The sequence below is a fragment of the Suncus etruscus genome, chromosome 1 (genome assembly GCF_024139225.1).
Source record: "Suncus etruscus isolate mSunEtr1 chromosome 1, mSunEtr1.pri.cur, whole genome shotgun sequence".
Taxonomy (NCBI): Eukaryota; Metazoa; Chordata; class Mammalia; order Eulipotyphla; family Soricidae; genus Suncus; species Suncus etruscus.
The window spans coordinates 176,537,948-176,556,505 of record NC_064848.1 but is presented as its reverse complement, the minus strand read 5'-3'; the positions used below and the strand labels follow the sequence as shown (position 1 = coordinate 176,556,505).

The 18,558-nt window shown below is 45.7% G+C and overlaps 1 protein-coding gene and 1 non-coding gene across 2 annotated transcripts in view; both read left to right on the top strand.

Annotated features, from left to right (window-relative positions):
- Positions 1-18,558, top strand: part of SCPEP1 (serine carboxypeptidase 1) — a 39,105-nt gene that overhangs the window by 1,412 nt on the left and 19,135 nt on the right. The window contains exons 2-5 of the mRNA XM_049772039.1: positions 4,759-4,904; positions 9,076-9,165; positions 15,034-15,189; positions 16,861-16,935. Of these exons, the coding sequence (XP_049627996.1) occupies positions 4,759-4,904; positions 9,076-9,165; positions 15,034-15,189; positions 16,861-16,935 (467 nt within the window). The remainder of the gene's footprint in view (positions 1-4,758; positions 4,905-9,075; positions 9,166-15,033; positions 15,190-16,860; positions 16,936-18,558) is intronic.
- LOC126030330 (small nucleolar RNA SNORA72) lies at positions 2,245-2,375 on the top strand. The gene has a single exon (XR_007503105.1). It is a non-coding gene; the product is annotated as a small nucleolar RNA SNORA72 (small nucleolar RNA).

The following is an 18,558-nucleotide window of genomic DNA, read 5'->3' as shown; positions in this document are numbered from 1 at the left end:
GAGAGAGAGAGAGAGAGAGAGAGAGAGAGAGAGAGAGAGAGAGAGAGAGAGAGAGAGAGAGAGAGAGAGAGAGAGAGAGAGAGAGAGAGAGGTGTTTGCCTTGCATGCAGTGGTTTGAATCCCAGCGTCCCATATCTGCCAGGATCGATTTCTGAGCGTGGAGCCAGGAGTAACCCCTGAGCACTGCCAGGTGTGACCCCCCCAAAAAAAAGAAAAAAAGTTAATTTTTAACCACATAACTTGAATCATCTTGTTCTGCCTCATGAATTGAGGGGGGGAAATAAAAATGAACAGTACCAGGACCAAACTGCTATATGAACATTGAGTAGAATTAAAAAATGACCAGAATTAAACACCAAACCCAAAGTCAACAACAGAATCCATACCCTGTATACAACAAGCTATACACAGAGGGGAACAGTTACAATAGTGGGGGTGGGGGGGAGGGGAGCAAAGGAGTGAGATATGGGACACTTGCTGGGAAAAGAGGGGGAGGGAGGACAACCCTGGTGGTGGGAATGGCCCTGATTCGTTGTCACTATGTACCTTCAATATTACTGTGAAATATTTGTTACTCACTTTTTGGTCACAGTAAAAATTATTATTTAAAAAAATAAGAAAGTTGGGCCCGGAGAGATAGCACAGCGGCGTTTGCCTTGCAAGCAGCCGATCCAGGACCAAAGGTGGTTGGTTCCAATCCCGGTGTCCCATATGGTCCCCCGTGCCTGCCAGGAGCTATTTCTGAGCAGACAGCCAGGAGTAACCCCTGAGCACCGCCGGGTGTGGCCCAAAACCAAAAAAAAAAAAAAAAAAAAAAAAAAAAAGAAAGAGGGCCTGGAGAGATAGCACAGCGCTGTTTGCTTTGCAATCATCGAATCCAGGACCTAAGGTGGTTGGTTCGAATCCCGGTGTCCCATATGGTCCCCCGTGCCTGCCAGGAGCTATTTCTGAGCAGACAGCCAGGAGTAACCCCTGAGCACTGCCGGGTGTGGCCCAAAAACCAAAAAAAAAAAAAAAAAAAAGAGAAAGAGGGCCCGGAGAGATAGCACAGCGCTGTTTGCCTTGCAATCAGCCAATCCAGGACCTAAGGTGGTTGGTTCGAATCCCGGTGTCCCATATGGTCCCCCGTGCTTGCCAGGAGCTATTTCTGAGCAGACAGCCAGGAGTAACCCCTGAGCACCGCCGGGTGTGGCCCAAAAACCAAAAAAAAAAAAAGAAAGAAAGAAAGAGGGCCCGGAGAGCTAGCACAGCGCTGTTTGCCTTGCAAACAGCCGATCCAGGATCTCAGGTCCTTGGTTCGAATCCCGGTGTCCCATATGGTCCCCTGTGCCTGCCAGGAGCTATTTCTGAGTAGACAGCCAGGAGTAACCCCTGAGCACCTCTGGGTGTGGCCCAAAAACCAAACAAAAAAAAAGAAAGAAAAGAAAAAATAAGAAAGTTAATATTTAAAAAAATTAAAAAGAGAAAGTTAATATTTTTTCCAATAATGTAACTTAATAATTTATTTATATGTGTTTTGTTTGGAAAGGCCACACTCAACTGTGCTCAGGGCTTACTCCTGGCTCTGCACTGATGGATCACACTTGTGGAGCTCCAGGGACCATGTGGTGCTAGGAACAATCCTGGTGGAACATGTGCAAGCCTTCAATATCATGTCAGCCCCTATAATGAGTAATTTTGTCCCCACAAAAGTGACCTCTTTGGGGACTGGGACATAGTTCAATAGGCATGTTTTACATGCAAGAAGCTCTGATTTGGGGCCTGAGCTATATAGTTCAATGACTAGGGCATTTGCCTTGATCAGCGTGTTGCTGACCCACGTTTGATCCCTAGCATCCCATATAGTTTCGGAAGTCCACCAGGAGTTCCCTGAGTACAGAGCCAGGAGTAACTCCTGCATACCACTGGGTATGGCCCCTTACCTCCCAAAAAGGGAAACTTAGGTTTGAGCCTCAGCACTACATGCAGTTATATTCCAAGGACTGCCAGGACAACATGATATAAAAACCACTTTTATATCATGTGTTTTGAGATTTTATTTTTATTTTTGAACCACATCTGACAACACTCAGGGGTTACTTCTGGCTCTGCACCCAGGAATTACTCTTGTCCGTGCTCTGGGGACCATATGGTGGAGATCAAACCTGGTAGGCTGCATGCAAGGCAAGCATCTTACCCACTGTACTATCTCTCTGGCTCTGAACTTATTTTCTTTTTTCCTACCAAAATGTAAAATCTAAACACTTGTGTATATCCTCATTGTACTTATTTTATAATAATCAGGGTAGGCTAAACATGCATTATAATAAGACCCAAATCTGCACTTGTCCCTAAATCTAGTTCTTTACCTATCTCCATCTTGTCTGGTAATAAATTAAAAAACATTTTTTCTAGACAGGCCAGGGTCTGGTAGGTTAGAGTAAACAAGGTTAGAGTGGAAGAGTCTTTGCTCACTTTGCCAACCAACATGGATATTTCTATTTCTTCATATGGTCTAAGTCAGGGATTTAGGGCCTAAGCAAGTGGTAGGGCGTTTGCCTTGCACGAGGCTAACCTAAAACAGACCAAGGTTCAATCCCCTGGCATTCATATGCTTTCCTAAGCTAGGGGCGATTTCTGAGCATATAGCTAGGAATAACCCCTGAGCGTCACAAGGTATGGCCCAAAAACAAAAAACAAAACAAACAAAAAAAAAAGTCAGGGATCTAAACTTTGCAAAGCTAAAGAGGTGCCATTTTCCTCCATTTAGCATGGTGGGCTTTGCTGCAATTGCTGCCTATGTATGGATTATACAAATGAAGAACAGAAGAAATACTAAAATGTCTGTTCACTTGATTTAGAAGCTCAGTTACAGACAAGCCCAAGACTTTGATTTTGTTGTTGGAGCAGTGATTCTTGGTATGGGCTATTCCATGTGTCAAGAATACTATACTGGTCAAGGGTCGGAGAGATAGCATGGAGGTAAAACATTTGCCTTGCATGCAGAAGGACAGTGATTTGAGTCCTGGCATCCTATATGGGTCCCGAGCCTGCCAGGAGTGATTTCTGAGCATAGAGCCAGGAGTAATCCCTGAGCACCGATGGGTGAGACCCAAAAACAAATAAACAAACAAACAAACAAACAAAAAGAATACTGGTCAAAACCTAAGCCTTGGAAGAAGAAATGCTCTTTTGGTCTTGATGTTACCTACTTGTTTTAGTTAGATATCTAATACTGAGGTTATATTTTATGACATGGTAATTTAAATACTTGCTTCCTTTCTTGAATCACATAGTGACATACTAATTTAAATGCTGATTTCCTTTCTTGTAGCTTTGAGTTGCTTAGTGATAAAATTACTGGTGACTAACTCATGCAAGGGTGAATTCAGGTTAGCACAAAAGAAATATGTTATTTAGGAGTTGGAGCAATAGTACAGTGGGTAGGGCATTATTTGCCTTGCGTGTGTCCAACCTGGATTTGATCCTCAGCATTCTGGATGGTCATTCTGAGCCTGCCAGGAGTAATCCCTGAGCATTGCCAAGTGTAGCCCAACCCCCCACCCCCAAAAAATGTACATATACCTTCTTGAATTTTTTTCTGGTGAAATTAGTTCTAAAGACAGCAGTCTCAATTTTGAAGTATTTCCAGTTGCTGTAGTGTATTACTTGCTTTTTATGCAATTTAGGAGTCCTATTAACCAGTTATATTAGCTTTTTTCTTCTTGCTTTATATACGCTTTGAGTATTTCAGTGATAAGGGCTAGTTGATTTTATTTTTGGTTTTGTGCCATACCCAGCGGTTATTCCTGGCTCCGTTCTCTGGAATTACTCCTATTAGTGCTTGAGGTACCATATTAGATGCTGGGGATTGAACACAGGTTAGACATCTGCAAGGCAAATGCCCTACCTGCTGTACTATTGCTCCTACACCTAGGTCTGGTTGATTCTTGAAGAACAGTGAATGGAAATTAAAACATAAATCTCCCCACCCCTCAAAATGTGTGTTTTTGTTTTAATAAAACCTAAAAATCTAGCAACAGATTTGTAAATACTTATTTCAGAAGCACACCTATACACTTGAGACATGAAGTAACTTATTCTCATTTCAGTTGAATCTTTTAGTAATTGCAGAGTTTTATTTTTGCTGCTTTGTTACTAGAAAAAATTTAAAATGTCATCTTGAAATAAAAATGTTTTTTTATTTTGGTTGTTGTTGTTTTTTGGTTTTAGGGCCACACCTGGTGACACTCAGGGGTTATACCTGGCTATGCTCTCAGAAAATCGCTCCTGGCTTGGGAAACCACGTGGGATGCCGGGATATCGAACTGCTGTACTGCAGTCCGTCTTAGGCTAGTGCAAACAAGGCAGATGCCTTATTGCTTGCGCCATTGTTCTGGTCCCCCCCAAAAAAAAAATTTTTTTTTTGGTGAAATTCTTTTGTAACCCAAATTTATGTTCCCCATGCCTGCCAGGGGCAATTTCTGAGCACAGAGCCAGGAGTGACCCCTGAGCACTGCCGGGTGTGGACCCCCCCCCCAAAAAAAAAGAGGGTGTAGAAGAAAAATGAAAGACCCCCATTTTGTGGGCCACTGTTGACTTTATTTTGCTTTTTCATAAATGAGGTGTGTTTTCTTTTCCACTGATCATTGCCACAATATGAGGATGACGAAATTATTCAAGGTATAAATTAGATCCTCTCTTCTGGCATGGCCATTCTTGCTTTGTCAGGAATTTAGCTGGACATTAGCTGACAATAGAACTGTGTTTTCATTTCAGGGGCTGTCTTCAACTGCCCCAGGGAGACCAAGGAAGCGTGGGATTATGTGACTATCCGAAAGGATGCCCACATGTTCTGGTGGCTCTATTATGCCAACAACCCTAACAAGACCTTCTCAGAATTGCCCCTGGTCATGTGGCTTCAGGTAAGAGAGTTTGCATTTCCAGATTCCTCATCTGGTTAGTGCACAGGAATGAATGTTCTGGTGCCTAGACTGGTCCTTTCTCTTTTTGAAGAGGCAGGCTTAATCAGGAGTATGGGAAAGAGGCCAGAGAGAAGGCGAGAGCTGCGGGAGTCCTTGGCAGAAGAACCTAAAGTGCATCTCTGCCCATTCAGAGTGTTCTTGGAGGGGCCAGAGCAATAGTACAAGTAAAGCATTTGCTTTGCACATGGCAGACCCAGGTTCAAATTCTGTCACTCCATTGGTCCCCTGAGCTGACCAGAAGTAATTCCTTTTTTAGTGGGGTGGGCCTCACCTAGTGGTACTCAGGGGTTCCTCCTGGCTCTGTGCTCCAAAATTGCTCCTGGCAGGCTCTGGGGAGCATACGAGATGCTAGGGATCAAACTCCGGTCTGTCCCAGATCAGCTATGTGCAAGGCAAATTATCTACCACTTTACTATTGCTCTAACCCCTAGAAGTAATTCCTGAAATCAGAACCAGGAGTAAACCTAAATATCATTGGGCATGGCCCAATGATGAATAATAATTTAATCTCGCAGTTTCCAAAGCTGGGACAGAGCTGCCATCACTCTAATGAAGCTATCTGCCCTTCTATCCACCCTAACCTCTTACCTCAGAAAAGCTAATCTTTAAGGACTCAGCCTGAGGTGTCAGGTCATAGGGTTTTGGGGTTAGGCAGAGGATTCCCTCCTTGCATTCCTGGAATATCTGCCCAGAGGTGGCCCACACCCACCGGAAGGCCTGTTCCAGGGTGGTGTTCTGTATCTTGCTTCCACCTCTGGACAGTACAGGCACACCCCAGCTGGGCCTGCAGGTTGCTCAGCAGTGACGAGGGTGGACTGGTACTTGCCTCCCCAGGGTGGGGGTTCGGGTCATCCCTTTTGAGAACCTCAGCCTTCAGGAGTAGGCTTTGTTTCCCAGGAAGTCTGTACAGTCTGTCAGGGAAGTCAAGGCTGAAGTCAGCAGTTTGCAGCTAGGGGCCTCTTTTTTTTTTTCTTTGGTTTTTGGGTCACACCAGGCAGTGCTCAGGGGTTACTCCTGGCTCTATACTCAGAAATCACTCCTGGCATATGGGGTGACCATCTGGGACCATATGGGGTACTGGGATTTGAACCACCGGCCTTCTGCATGCAAGGCAAACGCCTTACCTCCATGCTATCTCTGGCCCCAGCTAGGGGCCTCTTTCAATTATGGCCAGCGTCTTCTTGGGGAACAGGAGTGAAGCTCAACTTGGAGGTACACAGATATGGAGATGCCTTCTAAAGATCAGACTCAGTGTCTGCCTGAGCAAACAGATCTCATAAGGGGCTCTTGTGACTTCTGTGCACATAGGTAACACTGAGTACTATCAGGGATTCCTCCTCCCCAAATTTAAAATTTGGATTTATACCTGGGAGTGCTCAGGAGTAATTCTTGCTAGTGCTGAGGACTCTTATGGCACCAGGGCTTGAAATCCTACATGTAAAGTATATGCTTCAGCCCACTGAACTGTCTTCTTTTGTTGTTGGCATTGTGATCATTGGGTGTTGAACACTTGTTCCATTTTGTTTGTTTGTTTGTTTTCGGTTTTGAGGTCACACCCAGCAGCGCTCAGGGGCTACTCCTGGCTCTACGCTCAGAAATTGCTCCTGGCAGGCTCGGGGGACCATATGGGATGCCGGGATTCGAACCTCCGTCCTTCTGCATGCAAGGCAAATGCCTTTACCTCCATGCTATCTCTCCAGCCTCTTGTTCCATTTGGTTTGGGGATTCATCCACTATGATTCAGGATGCCTGTAGAGCCCTAGGCCATGATAGCACCCATCCCACAGTTCTGCACAAGTCTGGGAATGCAAGATAAAGCTAATAACTTTGCATGCAGACCACTGTGATGTACCCAAGGCACTTTGAGGAGAGACCTCAGATCACAGAGCCTCAAGGAGTTAGCTTCTGGGCACCATCAGGTTTGGCCTGAAAACAAGCAAACCAAAGTTCTGGACAAAGAAGGGTTTGTGGTAGAATGTTCTCAAATAGAACAGCTGCATCCTCTGTTCAACTTTTTGTTTGACACTGCCATGAATGGAACAAGGAATGGGATTTTGGGGCCAGAGCGATAGCATAGCGGTAGGGTGTTTGCCTTGCATGTGGTCAACCCCGGTTCCTTGCATCCCATATGGTCCTCAGAGCCTAGCAGGAACAACTTCTGAGTGCAGAGCTAGAAGTAACCTCAGAGCTGGGTGTGAACCCCCCCCCCAAAAAAAAGAGGGGGCGTTTCTTATAGACCCACACCTGCTTTACAGGTACCCTTGCTACTCTTGGACTGGGGTCCCACCCTGGGGAGACCACCAGGAAAAAGTGTCCTACTCTTAATAAAGGGGACTCTTGCTTCTCAGTGCCTGCAGGCTGCATGATCGGCATTTTCCAGTATAGTTGCATAATCTTTAACTGTGATCCTAAGTTTCAGTGTCACATTCTCACCTGCAGGTCCATGACTCGGGCCCTGACACCATTTTCTGACCTAAGGCATCACACTACTGCTTGGTTTGCTATTTTAAAGAATGCACCTTGACAAACAGCTCACTCTTAAGTCACGAGGCTTTATTTTGCGCCATAGCCAACAGTGCTCAGGGGCTACTCCTGGCAGTACTGAGGGGACCCTGCAGTACAGAGGATCAAACCAAGGCTTCCTGCATGTAAAGCATGTGCTCAGTCGATGAGTCATCTCACTGGTTTGGGATTGTGAGCTTCTAAAGAAACTTATTTTGGGCCACACCCAAAACTGCACTGGATTTACTCCTGTCTCTATACCTAGAGATCACTCCTGGTGGAGGAGGCAAGAGGATTCTGAGGATTTAATCCAGGTCAGCTGCATACAAAGCAAGTGCCCTATCTGCTGTTCTTTATCTCTGGCCCCTAAAGAAAGGTGGTCATATACTTAAAAAAAATTTTTTTAAGGGTTCTTTCTGAGGGGCCTGAGTGGTGGCACAGGCAGTAGGGCGTCTGTCTCCTTGCACACGCTGACCTAGGACAGACCGCAGTTTGATTCCCTGGTGACCCATATGGTCCCCCAAGTCAAGAGCGATTTTTTGTTTTGTTTTGTTTTGGTTTTTGGGTCATACCCAGCAGCACTCAGGGATTACTCCTGGCTCTATGCTCAGAAATCACTCTGGCATGCTCAGAAGACGATATGGGATGTCGGGGTTTGAACCACTGCCCTTCTGAATGCAAGGCAAATGCCTACCTCCATGCTATCTCTCTGGCCCCCAAGAGTGATTTCAGAGCGCATAGCCAGGAGTAACCCCTGAGTATCATCTGGTGTTGCCCAAAAACCAACAACAACAAAAAAATAAGAGTTCTCTCTGGATAACTCTAACCCTCACCCTCACCCTAACCCTATCCTAAGCCAAACCCAAACCCTAACACTCACCCTCACCCTAACTCTAGCAAAAAAAAATGTTCTTCCTGGGGGACAGAGAGTTAGCACAGTGGTGGAGCATTTGCCTTGTATGTAGCCAACCCTGGACAGATGGTGGTTCAACTCCCTGTTTCCCGTATGGTCCCCCAAATTTGCCAGGAGTAACCCCTGAGAGCCACCAAGTGTGACTCAAAACCAAACAAACAAAAAAAGTTCTTAAAAAAAAAGAGTTCTTTCTGTAGCTAAGCCCAAGTGACTCCTTTTAGGAAGACCAGCAATTCTGAGGAGGGGCTGGAGGTTCCTTAGCTTACTACCCCCATTTCCTCTGGTCAGAGCCCTTCTTGGTGCTGAACTGAACTGGCCACACTCAGTCCTAAACTGTCAATGGAGAATATGGACCTTTGTGACTCTAATAACTGAGAATGGACAAAAATTATTTTATTTGGGGGTGAGTGCTCAGGGAACACCCTTTGATCTCGCTGCCTGTTCTTGAGGTTAGTTTTTTCTGTATGTATTTTTTGTTTTGTTTTGTTTTGTTGGGCCACACCCAATGATGCTCAGGGGTTACTCCTGGCTATGCTCTCAGAATTGCTCCTGGCTTGGGGGACCATATGGGGGACTCCGGGGGATCTAACCATGTTCCTCCTAGGCTAGTGCCGGCAAGGCAGATGCCTTACCACTTCACGCCGCTGCTCCAGCTCCACTTTCCATATGTATTTTTGTTTCTCTCTTCTTCCACAGGGTGGTCCCGGTGGTTCCAGCACTGGATTTGGAAACTTTGAGGAAATTGGACCCCTGGACACTAACCTCCAACCACGAGCAACTACCTGGGTATGGTGAGGATGTTCCTTACTGGAACTGCCATGTTGTTCCTCCAAGGCTGCCCTTTCAGTAGTTTCCTATGCCTACTTTTTTTCCCTGGCACACAGCCATCCTCCAAGTAGCTCTCCTGGCTTTTGAGATTGCTTAGCCATACTCTTCACTCTCCTCTGTCCTATTTGGAGGCCTTCCACCCTCACCTGCTGTCCTTATGGCCAGCCACATGTGGCCCCTATCTCTGCTCTTTCACCCCAAGATCTCACCTTCCACCCACAATCCCTAATCCTAGCCCTCTCCAAATGTGCTTCTCCATAACAAAGTAGATACAAGATTTATTATATCCCTTGTCCTCTATCTTGTCTCTAGCCTTTTGGTCTAACTTCTTCCTCATTCTTATCTCCACCTTCTTTGCTTGTCACTCTCTGATCACTGCCACCCTAGCCCCCTGACTCCCTTGTCCAATTTCCAGTTGCTTCCACTGACCACCTCCCAGCTCCTATCTCTGGCTGCCTGGGACCAGCAGCCAGAAAATCCCATTGTCAACACTACTGGCTGTTGTCAAGCAGGTTTTGCTTTTTCTGGTCAATGGTCATTATATGCTCTGCTTTACCCCTTGCTCTGTGCTCTGCTCTTGCCCAACTCTGTCTTACTCTGTGCTTTTGTCTCTGTTCTGATCCTGGCTCTGCCCCTTACTCAGCTCCTGCTGTCCCAGACATTCTTCACTTTTCTAGATGTGCCTTCTGCAGTCTACCTCCCTTATCAGGAGTGAACCTGTCTCCCTATCTCACAAAGAGAATAATAACCTACATCAATAACTAGTAATTTCCTATCCTCTCTGTGGACCTTCTTACTATCCTGCCCATTTCAAAATACTAAGTGATGGGACTGGAGAGATAGTACAGTAGATAAAGTGTTTGACTTGCATGTGGCTGGCCCCGGTTCAATTTCTGGCGTCTCCTTAGGTTCTCTGAGCCTGCCAGAAATGATCCCTGAGCTCAGAACCAGGAGTCAGTCCTGAGTAAAGCACTGCCAAGTATAGTCCAAAAGTTAAAAGAAATCCAAATAAGGGGTCGGAGTGGTGGCACAAGTCGTAAGGCGTCTGCCTGGTACACGCTAGCCTAGGATGGACTGTGATTCCATCCCCCATCACCAGGTGTGGCCGATAAAACAAAAAAGATATTCAAACAAAATCAAATTACCTTCCCCCTGATGTCCCTTCCTCGGACTCTTTCTGCATCTCTCTACTATCTCTGGTCTTACTTCCCCAAGAGTGCAAATATATGCCCATTCTTTTTAACTTGGAAAGCAAGTTCTCGGGCTGGGGGAGAGCTCAAAGAACTGGAGAGTAGGCTTTATTTGTGGGCAGCCCAGATTTGACTCCTCCAGCATCACTTGGTGACCCAAACACTGTTAGGAGTAGTCCCTGAGCACAACGAGATACTCCCAGATATGAAACAAAATTTTCTTCTTTTTTTTTTTTTTGTTTTTGTTTTTGGGTCACACCTGGCAGTGCTCAGGGGTCACTCCTGGTTCCACGCTCAGAAATCACTCCTGGCAGGCACAGGGGACCATATGGGACGCCTGGATTCAAACCACCGTCCTTCTGCATGCAAGGCAAACACCTTAGCTCCATGCTATCTCTCTGGCCCCAACAAAATTTTCTTAAACCAGAGTGTGGAAGATCAACCCTGAGTGCAGGGGAAGATGGGGAATGGGACAAAGGACAGAAGAGGGTAGTGCAAGCCCACCATGCATAAACTCTCAGCCTGCTGTCATGTGGGGATAGCATCATTTTCCATTTCTTTTTTACATCTTTGTAGCCTCTTTGGCTGTTGCCAGGTGTAGGTGCTGCTATTTCTCCATGCTCTGAACTTGCACTCTCTCCTATGCATTCCTCACTCTTTTTTGGGGGAGGCCCTGGCCTCCCAAACTGCTTTAATAACATATTGATGCTGGTCCTTACTACGAGTGGCTCACATTTGAATGATGCTTAATAAACAGTGGCTTAATTAACATAGTCTCGTCCATGTGTTAGGACACTAAAAGCTACTGATCCCACTTTAGCATCACTCACTCTTAACTTCCTCTTCACCCCAGAACTGTTTCCCTATTTGCATGATATGTCTTCCCTCCTCCATCCCCCTCCCATTACAGCCCAGATGTTGCTTATTGTTCTATGACTTTCAGCAGGTCCACACCCTACCCACAGAGCCAGCCAACTTCCCATTTCCTTTTCTTTTTCTTTTGTTTATTTGTTTTTGGGCTACACCCGGCGATGTTCAGGGGTTACTCCTCTCTCTGTCTGTATTCAGGAATCAGACCTGATGGGCTTGAGGAACCAGGTAGGATGTGGGGGATAGAACCTGGGTCAGCCGCATGCAAGGCAAATGCCCTACCCACTGTACATATAGGTGCCGCAGCCCTCCTGGTCTCTCCTGGGTCTAGAGCCATCTTGGTTCTTTGGACTTCCCTAAGAGTAGAACCTTAAAAGGCAGCTTGCTTGAACAAGGATTTAGCTCAGCTCTAGAGATCTTCCCTTACATATGTAAGGGAAGCACTGGGTTTGATCCCTGGCACTGGGGAATAAAACAAAATGTATTTGGGGGAGGGGGTGAGAAGGAAGGAGGGTTTGGACCATACACAGAGGTGCTTAGAGCTTACTGCTGTTCTCTGTGCTTAGGGCTCATTCCTGGCAGTGCCCAGGGGACCATATTCGGTAGCAGTGATTGGCTGTGTGCAATACAAGCATCCTAACGCCTGTGCTATTGCTCCAGCCTCCGACAAGACAAAACAACTTTATTGATAGTAATTCACATGTCATTACAGATCACCCATGTAAAGTATACAATTCAGTGGCTATTAGCATATACTCAGAGGTTTTTGTTGTTATTGTTTTGTTTTGGGGCTACACCCAGCAATGCTCAGGGGTTATTCTTGGCTCTACACTCAGGAATTTCTCTTGGTGATGCTTTGGAGACCAGATAGATCAAACTCAGGTTAGCTGCATGCAAGGCAAGCACCCTCTCTGCTGTACTATCGCTTAGTTTTGCAACCATTTACCACAATCAGTTTTAAAACACTTCATTACCTCCCGATCCCAAAATCTTCATACCCCTTAGACATCACTCTCCAGTTTCTTTCACAGGCACTTTCCATCTCTAGATCTGCCTCCTAGAGACATTGTAAATAGACTCTTGGGCCAGCTAGAGTGTAGAGGTGAAGGTACATACATGCTTTGGATATCAATGGTTCTGGATTGGTTCTTGGCACTGCATATTCCCCTGATGTTGTCTGGTATAGTCCTGAATATCTCCCAAATATTTCTGGGTGCAATCTTGAATGCTCCCAAGTATTGCAGAAACTGCCCAGAGGACACTGTACCACCATCATAACCCAGGTAATCTCTGCCACTGCATCTTGCCTTCACTACGAAACCACCTGACTAAGAAACACCAGGAATAGCTCCTTCTCCACTTGACAGAATCCCTGTTTCCACCCCAAAATTGTAATCTTAGGAGACCAAAGTGATAGCACAGTGGAAGGGCACTTGCCTTGTATCACTCTAACTGGTAAGGATGAGGTTTGATCCCTGGCATCCTGTATGGTCCCCTGAGCCTCCCAGGAGCAATTTCTGAACAGAGCCAGGAGTAGTCCCTGAGCACTGCCTTGTATGACCCACCACCTCAACTCCCATTGTAATCTTCGTTTGTGTCCTTGGAAGCTAACTTCTTTAATAGCGTAAATTTTGCAGAATTCATACACATAACATGGATCCTTACTTCATTTTATTTTATTGACTACATTTAGCTCAGGAAGCACCTTGAGGGACTGACCCTGGGACTTCTGTATGCAAAGCCTGCGCTCTGGCCCTTTTAAAAAGCCATTTTCGGGGCCAGAGAGATAGCATGGAGGTAAGATATTTTCCTTTCATGCAGAAGGTCATTGGTTTGAATCCCGGCATCCCATCATGTGGTCCCTCCAACCTGCCAGGAGCGATTTCTGAGCATAGAGCCAGGAGGAACCCCTGAGCACTGCCAGGTTTGATCCAAAAACCAAAAAAAAAAAAAAAAAAGACATTTTCTTGACTCGAACTACTGTTTTTTTCTTTTTGGTTTTTGAGCCACACTCGTTGATGCTCAGGGGTTACTCCTGGCTATGTGCTCAAAAAATCACTCCTGTCTTGGGGGACCATATGGGACATCGGGTCAGTCTTGGGTCAGCCACGTGCAAGGCAAATGCCCCACTGCTATGCTATTGCTCCAGCACCCTTTCTTTTTTTTCTTTCTTTCTTTTTCTTTTTCCTTTGTTTGTTTTGGGGCCATACCCAGCAGCACTCAGGGGTTACTCCTGACTCTGTACTCAGAAATTGCTCCTGGCAGGCTTGGGGGGGACCATATGGGATGCCAGGAATTGGACCTGGGTTGATCCCAATCAGCTGCGTGCAAGGCAAAGCACCTTGCTAGGTACTACCAGGTGTGACCCAAGTATATTCCCCCTCTCTCCAAAGAAAGAAAAGGCTCAATGAAGGGGAGCTGGGGATGTGGCTCAAATAGTACCACACATGCCTGGTCTGTATGAGGCTCTGAGTTCAATCCCCAGCACTACATGGTACCTAGAAAGCAACATGAGATGGTTCCCACAACAAAGTGACCAGGACTGGTGGTGGTAGTGGCCACAATACAGGATCACATCTTCCTTCACACCTCTCTGAGCCCTTTTGTGTGTGTGTGTGTGTGTGTGTGTGTGTGTGTGTGTTTTCCTTTTTGAGACACACCCGGTGATGTTCAGGAGTTTCTTCTTGCTATGTGCTCAGTAATCGCTCGTGGCTTGAGGAATCATATAAGACACTGGGGGATCTAACCGCAGTCTGTCCTAGGCTAGCGCTTGGAAGGCAGACACCCTAGACACCCTACCGCTTGAGCCACTGCTCTGGCCCCATCTCTCTGAGCCCTTTTATTCTCTCTCTCTTTTTTTTTTTTTTTTTGGTTTTTGGGCCACACCCTGTGACGCTCAGGGGTTACTCCTGGCTATGCGCTCAGAAGTTGCTCCTGGCTTCTTGGGGGACCATATGGGACGCCGGGGGATCGAACCGCGGTCCGTCCTAGACTAGCGCAGGCAAGGCAGGCACCTTACCTCCAGCGCCACCGCCCGGCCCTATTCTCTCATTTTTTACATAGTCCAGGACTTTTACTTACTCTGTCCTCAGGGTCTCTGCACATGCTGAATGTTTATCCAGAATATTCCAGAGGTTCATTCTTGAGTAGCAGCTGACTTGTCCCCAGCCTGCCAGGACAGAAGGCCAAGAACCCCAGTGAAGTATTGACCAGGTCTTATTCTGGTGTTGCTGGTCTCTGTCATCCTGTGTGGTCTTGGATGAGTCCTGGGTCCTTTCTATGCTTTAGTTTCCTGATCAGCAAAGGACATGAATGGTCAGTCATCATTCAAGAGCCTTCTAGATAGAAAACAGTGTAATATTAAGCTTCTTTGGAAAGGGATTAGAATAAAGTTTTCTTGTAGTGCACAGAAAGTCAGGTCGGGTGGAAATTGGGCTCATCTTGGAATGAACAGATGTGTGACGCTTACATATGAGACTCAGACAGATGCCATGTGCTTTTCCCTGTACTGCCACATGTTCCTGTCGAGTGAAATGTGCAAGTTTAGCATCTTGGATCCCCCTGTCTGTGCTCATTTTTCTGCCTCTTATCTTCTTTGCCTAGTGCTCCTTGTTCCTGTTCTGTTGTTGTTGCTGCTGCTGTTAATCTTTTTTAGCCAAAGGTCATAACTCACTAATATCTTCACCTCTGTGGGGTTTGCTGAGCAAGTATGAGATGATCAAAGGGTAACTGATGACTGCTTCTCGCTTCCCTTGTCATATTTTAGCTCCAATCTGCCAGTCTCCTGTTTGTGGACAACCCAGTGGGCACGGGGTTCAGTTACGTGAACAAAAGTAATGCTTATGCCAAAGACCTTGCCATGGTGGCATCGGACATGCTGGTTCTCCTGAAGAGCTTCTTTAGTTGCCACAAGGATTTCCAGGTGAGTAGAGAGCTAAGTGGAGGGCTGGTAGTAGCAGCATTTTTCATGCTCCTCTGAGTCTCCTGGGAATTCAAAGCTGGCTAAATGCAGAGAGATACAGAAAGAGCCTTAAAGTCATGGGCTTTTGTTTTATATCTGAAGCTTTTTGTTTGTTTGTTTTTTGGTTTTTTTGGGGGGAGGCCACACCCATTTGATGTTCAGGGGTTACTCCTGGCTAAGCACTCAGAAATTGCCCCTGGCTTGGGGGGACCATATGGGACGCCGGGGGATCGAACCTCGGTCCTTCCTTGGCTAGCACTTGCAAGGCAGACACCTTACCTCTAGCACCACCTCACCGGCCCCTATTTTTTTTGCAGGGGGTGAACTTAGTTTTTGGGCCACACCAGTCTATGCTCAGGGCTTTCTCTTGGCTTTGCTTAGGGATCACTCTTGGCGGTGTTTAGAGGACCATGTGGATGCTGGTTATTGAACCTAGATTGGCCATGTGTTGGGCAAGCTTACACATGTGTGCACACACACACACACACACACACACACAGTTTTGTTTTTGTTTGTTTTTGTTTTTTTGAGCCTTACCCAGTGGTGCTCAGGGGTAACTCCTGGATCTAAACTCAGGAATTACTCCTGTTGAGGTTCAGGGAACTATATGGCATGCCAGGGATTGGGGCCGGTGAGGTGGCACTAGAGATAAGGAGTCTGCCTTGCAAGCACTAGCCAAGGAAGGACCGCGGTTCGATCCCCCAGCGTCCCATATGGTCCCCCCAAGCCAGGGGCAATTTCTGAGCGCTTAGTCAGGAGTAACCCTTGAGCATCAAACGGGTGTGACCCCCCCCCAAAAAAAAATAAAAAAAAAAAACGGAATGCCAGGGATTTAGCCCATGTTGGCTGTATGCAAGGCAAGAGTTCTACCCTTGAACTATCTCTCCAACACATAAAGATAACTTTAATTTGCAAAATTGACACGGAGTTAGAATTTTAATTAGAATTTTAGATTAGAATTAGTTAAAATTTGGGAATTAGATATGAGATATGGTCAGACAGAGAAATAAACAGATTTGTTTTATCTATTACTTGTTTTTGTTTTTTTTTTTGTTTTTTTTTTTTTGTTTTTTTTTGGGGGGCCACACCCATTTGACGCTCAGGGGTTACTCCTGGCTATGCGCTCAGAAATCGCCCCTGGCTTGGGGGACCATATGGGACGCCAGGGAATCGAACCGCGGTCTTGATCCTTGGCTAGCGCTTGCAAGGCAGACACCTTACCTCTAGCGCCACCTTCCCGGCCCGTTTTATCTATTACATGCAAGAGAAATTTAAAATTAATTTTAATGGGAATCGGAGAGATAATTCAGAGGGTAGATTACCTTGCATGCAACAGGCCCCCCAGCTCAATCTTTATTGCCACATATGATCTCCTCACCCTTACTCCCAGCACTCCAGGAATAGTCTCTGAACATAGATCCAGGAATAAAACCTGAGCACTATTGAACATGGCTTCCAAACAAAACATTAATCTTTATGAATTGAAAGGCATTCAGGGGTCTTACATGTAGCTTAGTGGTACAGTACATACTTTGTATATGAGGTCTTGGGTTTGAACCCTGACACCAAGAAAAACTAAAAAAGATGGGCTTCTGTGTGATTTAACTATTTGTATATTCCTTTTCTTGCTAGAATATTCCATTCTACATTTTCTCAGAGTCTTATGGAGGAAAAATGGCTGCCGGCATTGGCTTGGAACTTCATAAGGTAACAGGCAAGATGACATTTGGGTTTCAGATAGAAACTGTTTCCAGTTACCTTTTTGTGCTCATTTGATATTACATGTGCTTTGAATATGAACTTGTTCATTCACAGAAAGAGTAAGTCTGTAATAAGCGCAAAAAAGGGTTTTTAAAAGGACAGTGAAGGTTGTCACCCCGATTCCAAGCAAGCTAGAGAAAGCATTGTGATGTTAGCCTACCAATAGGTCAGTGGGTGAAATTCTTGGTAGCACAATAGGCAGCTTCTTTTACTTCTTTGTCTTTCTGGAGGTAGCTCATGCCTGTCAAGAGCTAATTTTTTATAAACTTTCCTCCATTTTTATTATAAGATACACATTATTTGATATGTCTCTCTTTAGACTGGAATATATTCTTGGCACACAAAATCCTCTGGTTTGATCCCCAGGCATCTCATGGTTCCTTGAGCACCACCAACAGAGGACCAAAATCAAAAATAGAAGCTAACATAAAGTGCTTTCTTTTTCTTTTTCAATTTGTCCTCATGTACTCATGTGTAAATAATCCTAATTTAACCCATCCTGCTAATAAATACTGAGATTATTTCTGATTTTTTGCTACAGGACAAAGACATTACCTTTTTTTTTTTTTTTTTTTTTTTTTTGGTTTTGGGTCACAACTGGCAGCCCTTAGGGGTTACTCCTGGCTCTACATTCAGAAATTGCTCCTGGTGGGCTCGGGGGACCATATGGGATGTCAGGATTCGAACCACTGTCCTTCTGCTTGCAAGGCAAGTGCCCTACCACCATGCTATCTCTCTGGCCCCAGAGACATTACTTTTAGTATTTTTCTGGTTTGGGGCCACCCCTAGTACTTCTCAGAGCATACTCCTGGTTCTGTGCTCAGGGATTACTCTTGATAGGACTCGAGAACCATGTGTGTTCAGGGAGCAAATTCATGCCAGCTGTGTGTAAGGTAAGTACCCTACCCACTGTATGATCTCTCCAGCCCCTATGTTACCTTTTATTTTCCAAATGAAGTAAGGTAGTTTTTACTGAGCAAAATTTGCTTAGAAAGATGTGAGAGGAAAGAAAGAAAGAAAGAAAATGTGTGGGGCCGGGCGGTGGCGCTGGAGGTAAGGTGCCTGCCTTGCCTGCGCTAGCCTAGGACGGACCGCGGTTCGATCCCCCGGCGTCCCATATGTTCCCCCAAGAAGCCAGGAGCAACTTCTGAGCGCATAGCCAGGAGTAACCCCTGAGCGTCACAGGGTGTGGCCCAAAAACCAAAAAAAAAAAAAAAAAAAAGAAAGAAAATGTGTTTAAAAGAAAACAAAGGCTTCTCCAAAGTAGAAATAAACCATCAGAGACAAGCAAGTGAGCTACCTGTTCAAGGGAAACATGGGCTTCAAGAGCAAATTAGTATTTGCTCTTCAAATGAATAAAAGCAGTAGAAAGAAACAAGCTAGTCTTAAGCTACTACCCCATCCTGTGACTTGAGTGTTTGCTGCTGGATTGACCTTAGGACCTTGATAGAGAGAGGGGGGGGAGAGAGAGAGAGAGAGAAAGAGAGAGAGATAGAGAGAGAGAGAGAGAGAGAGAGAGAGAGAGAGAGAGAGAGAGAGAGAGAGAGAGAGAGAGAGAGAGGGAGGGAG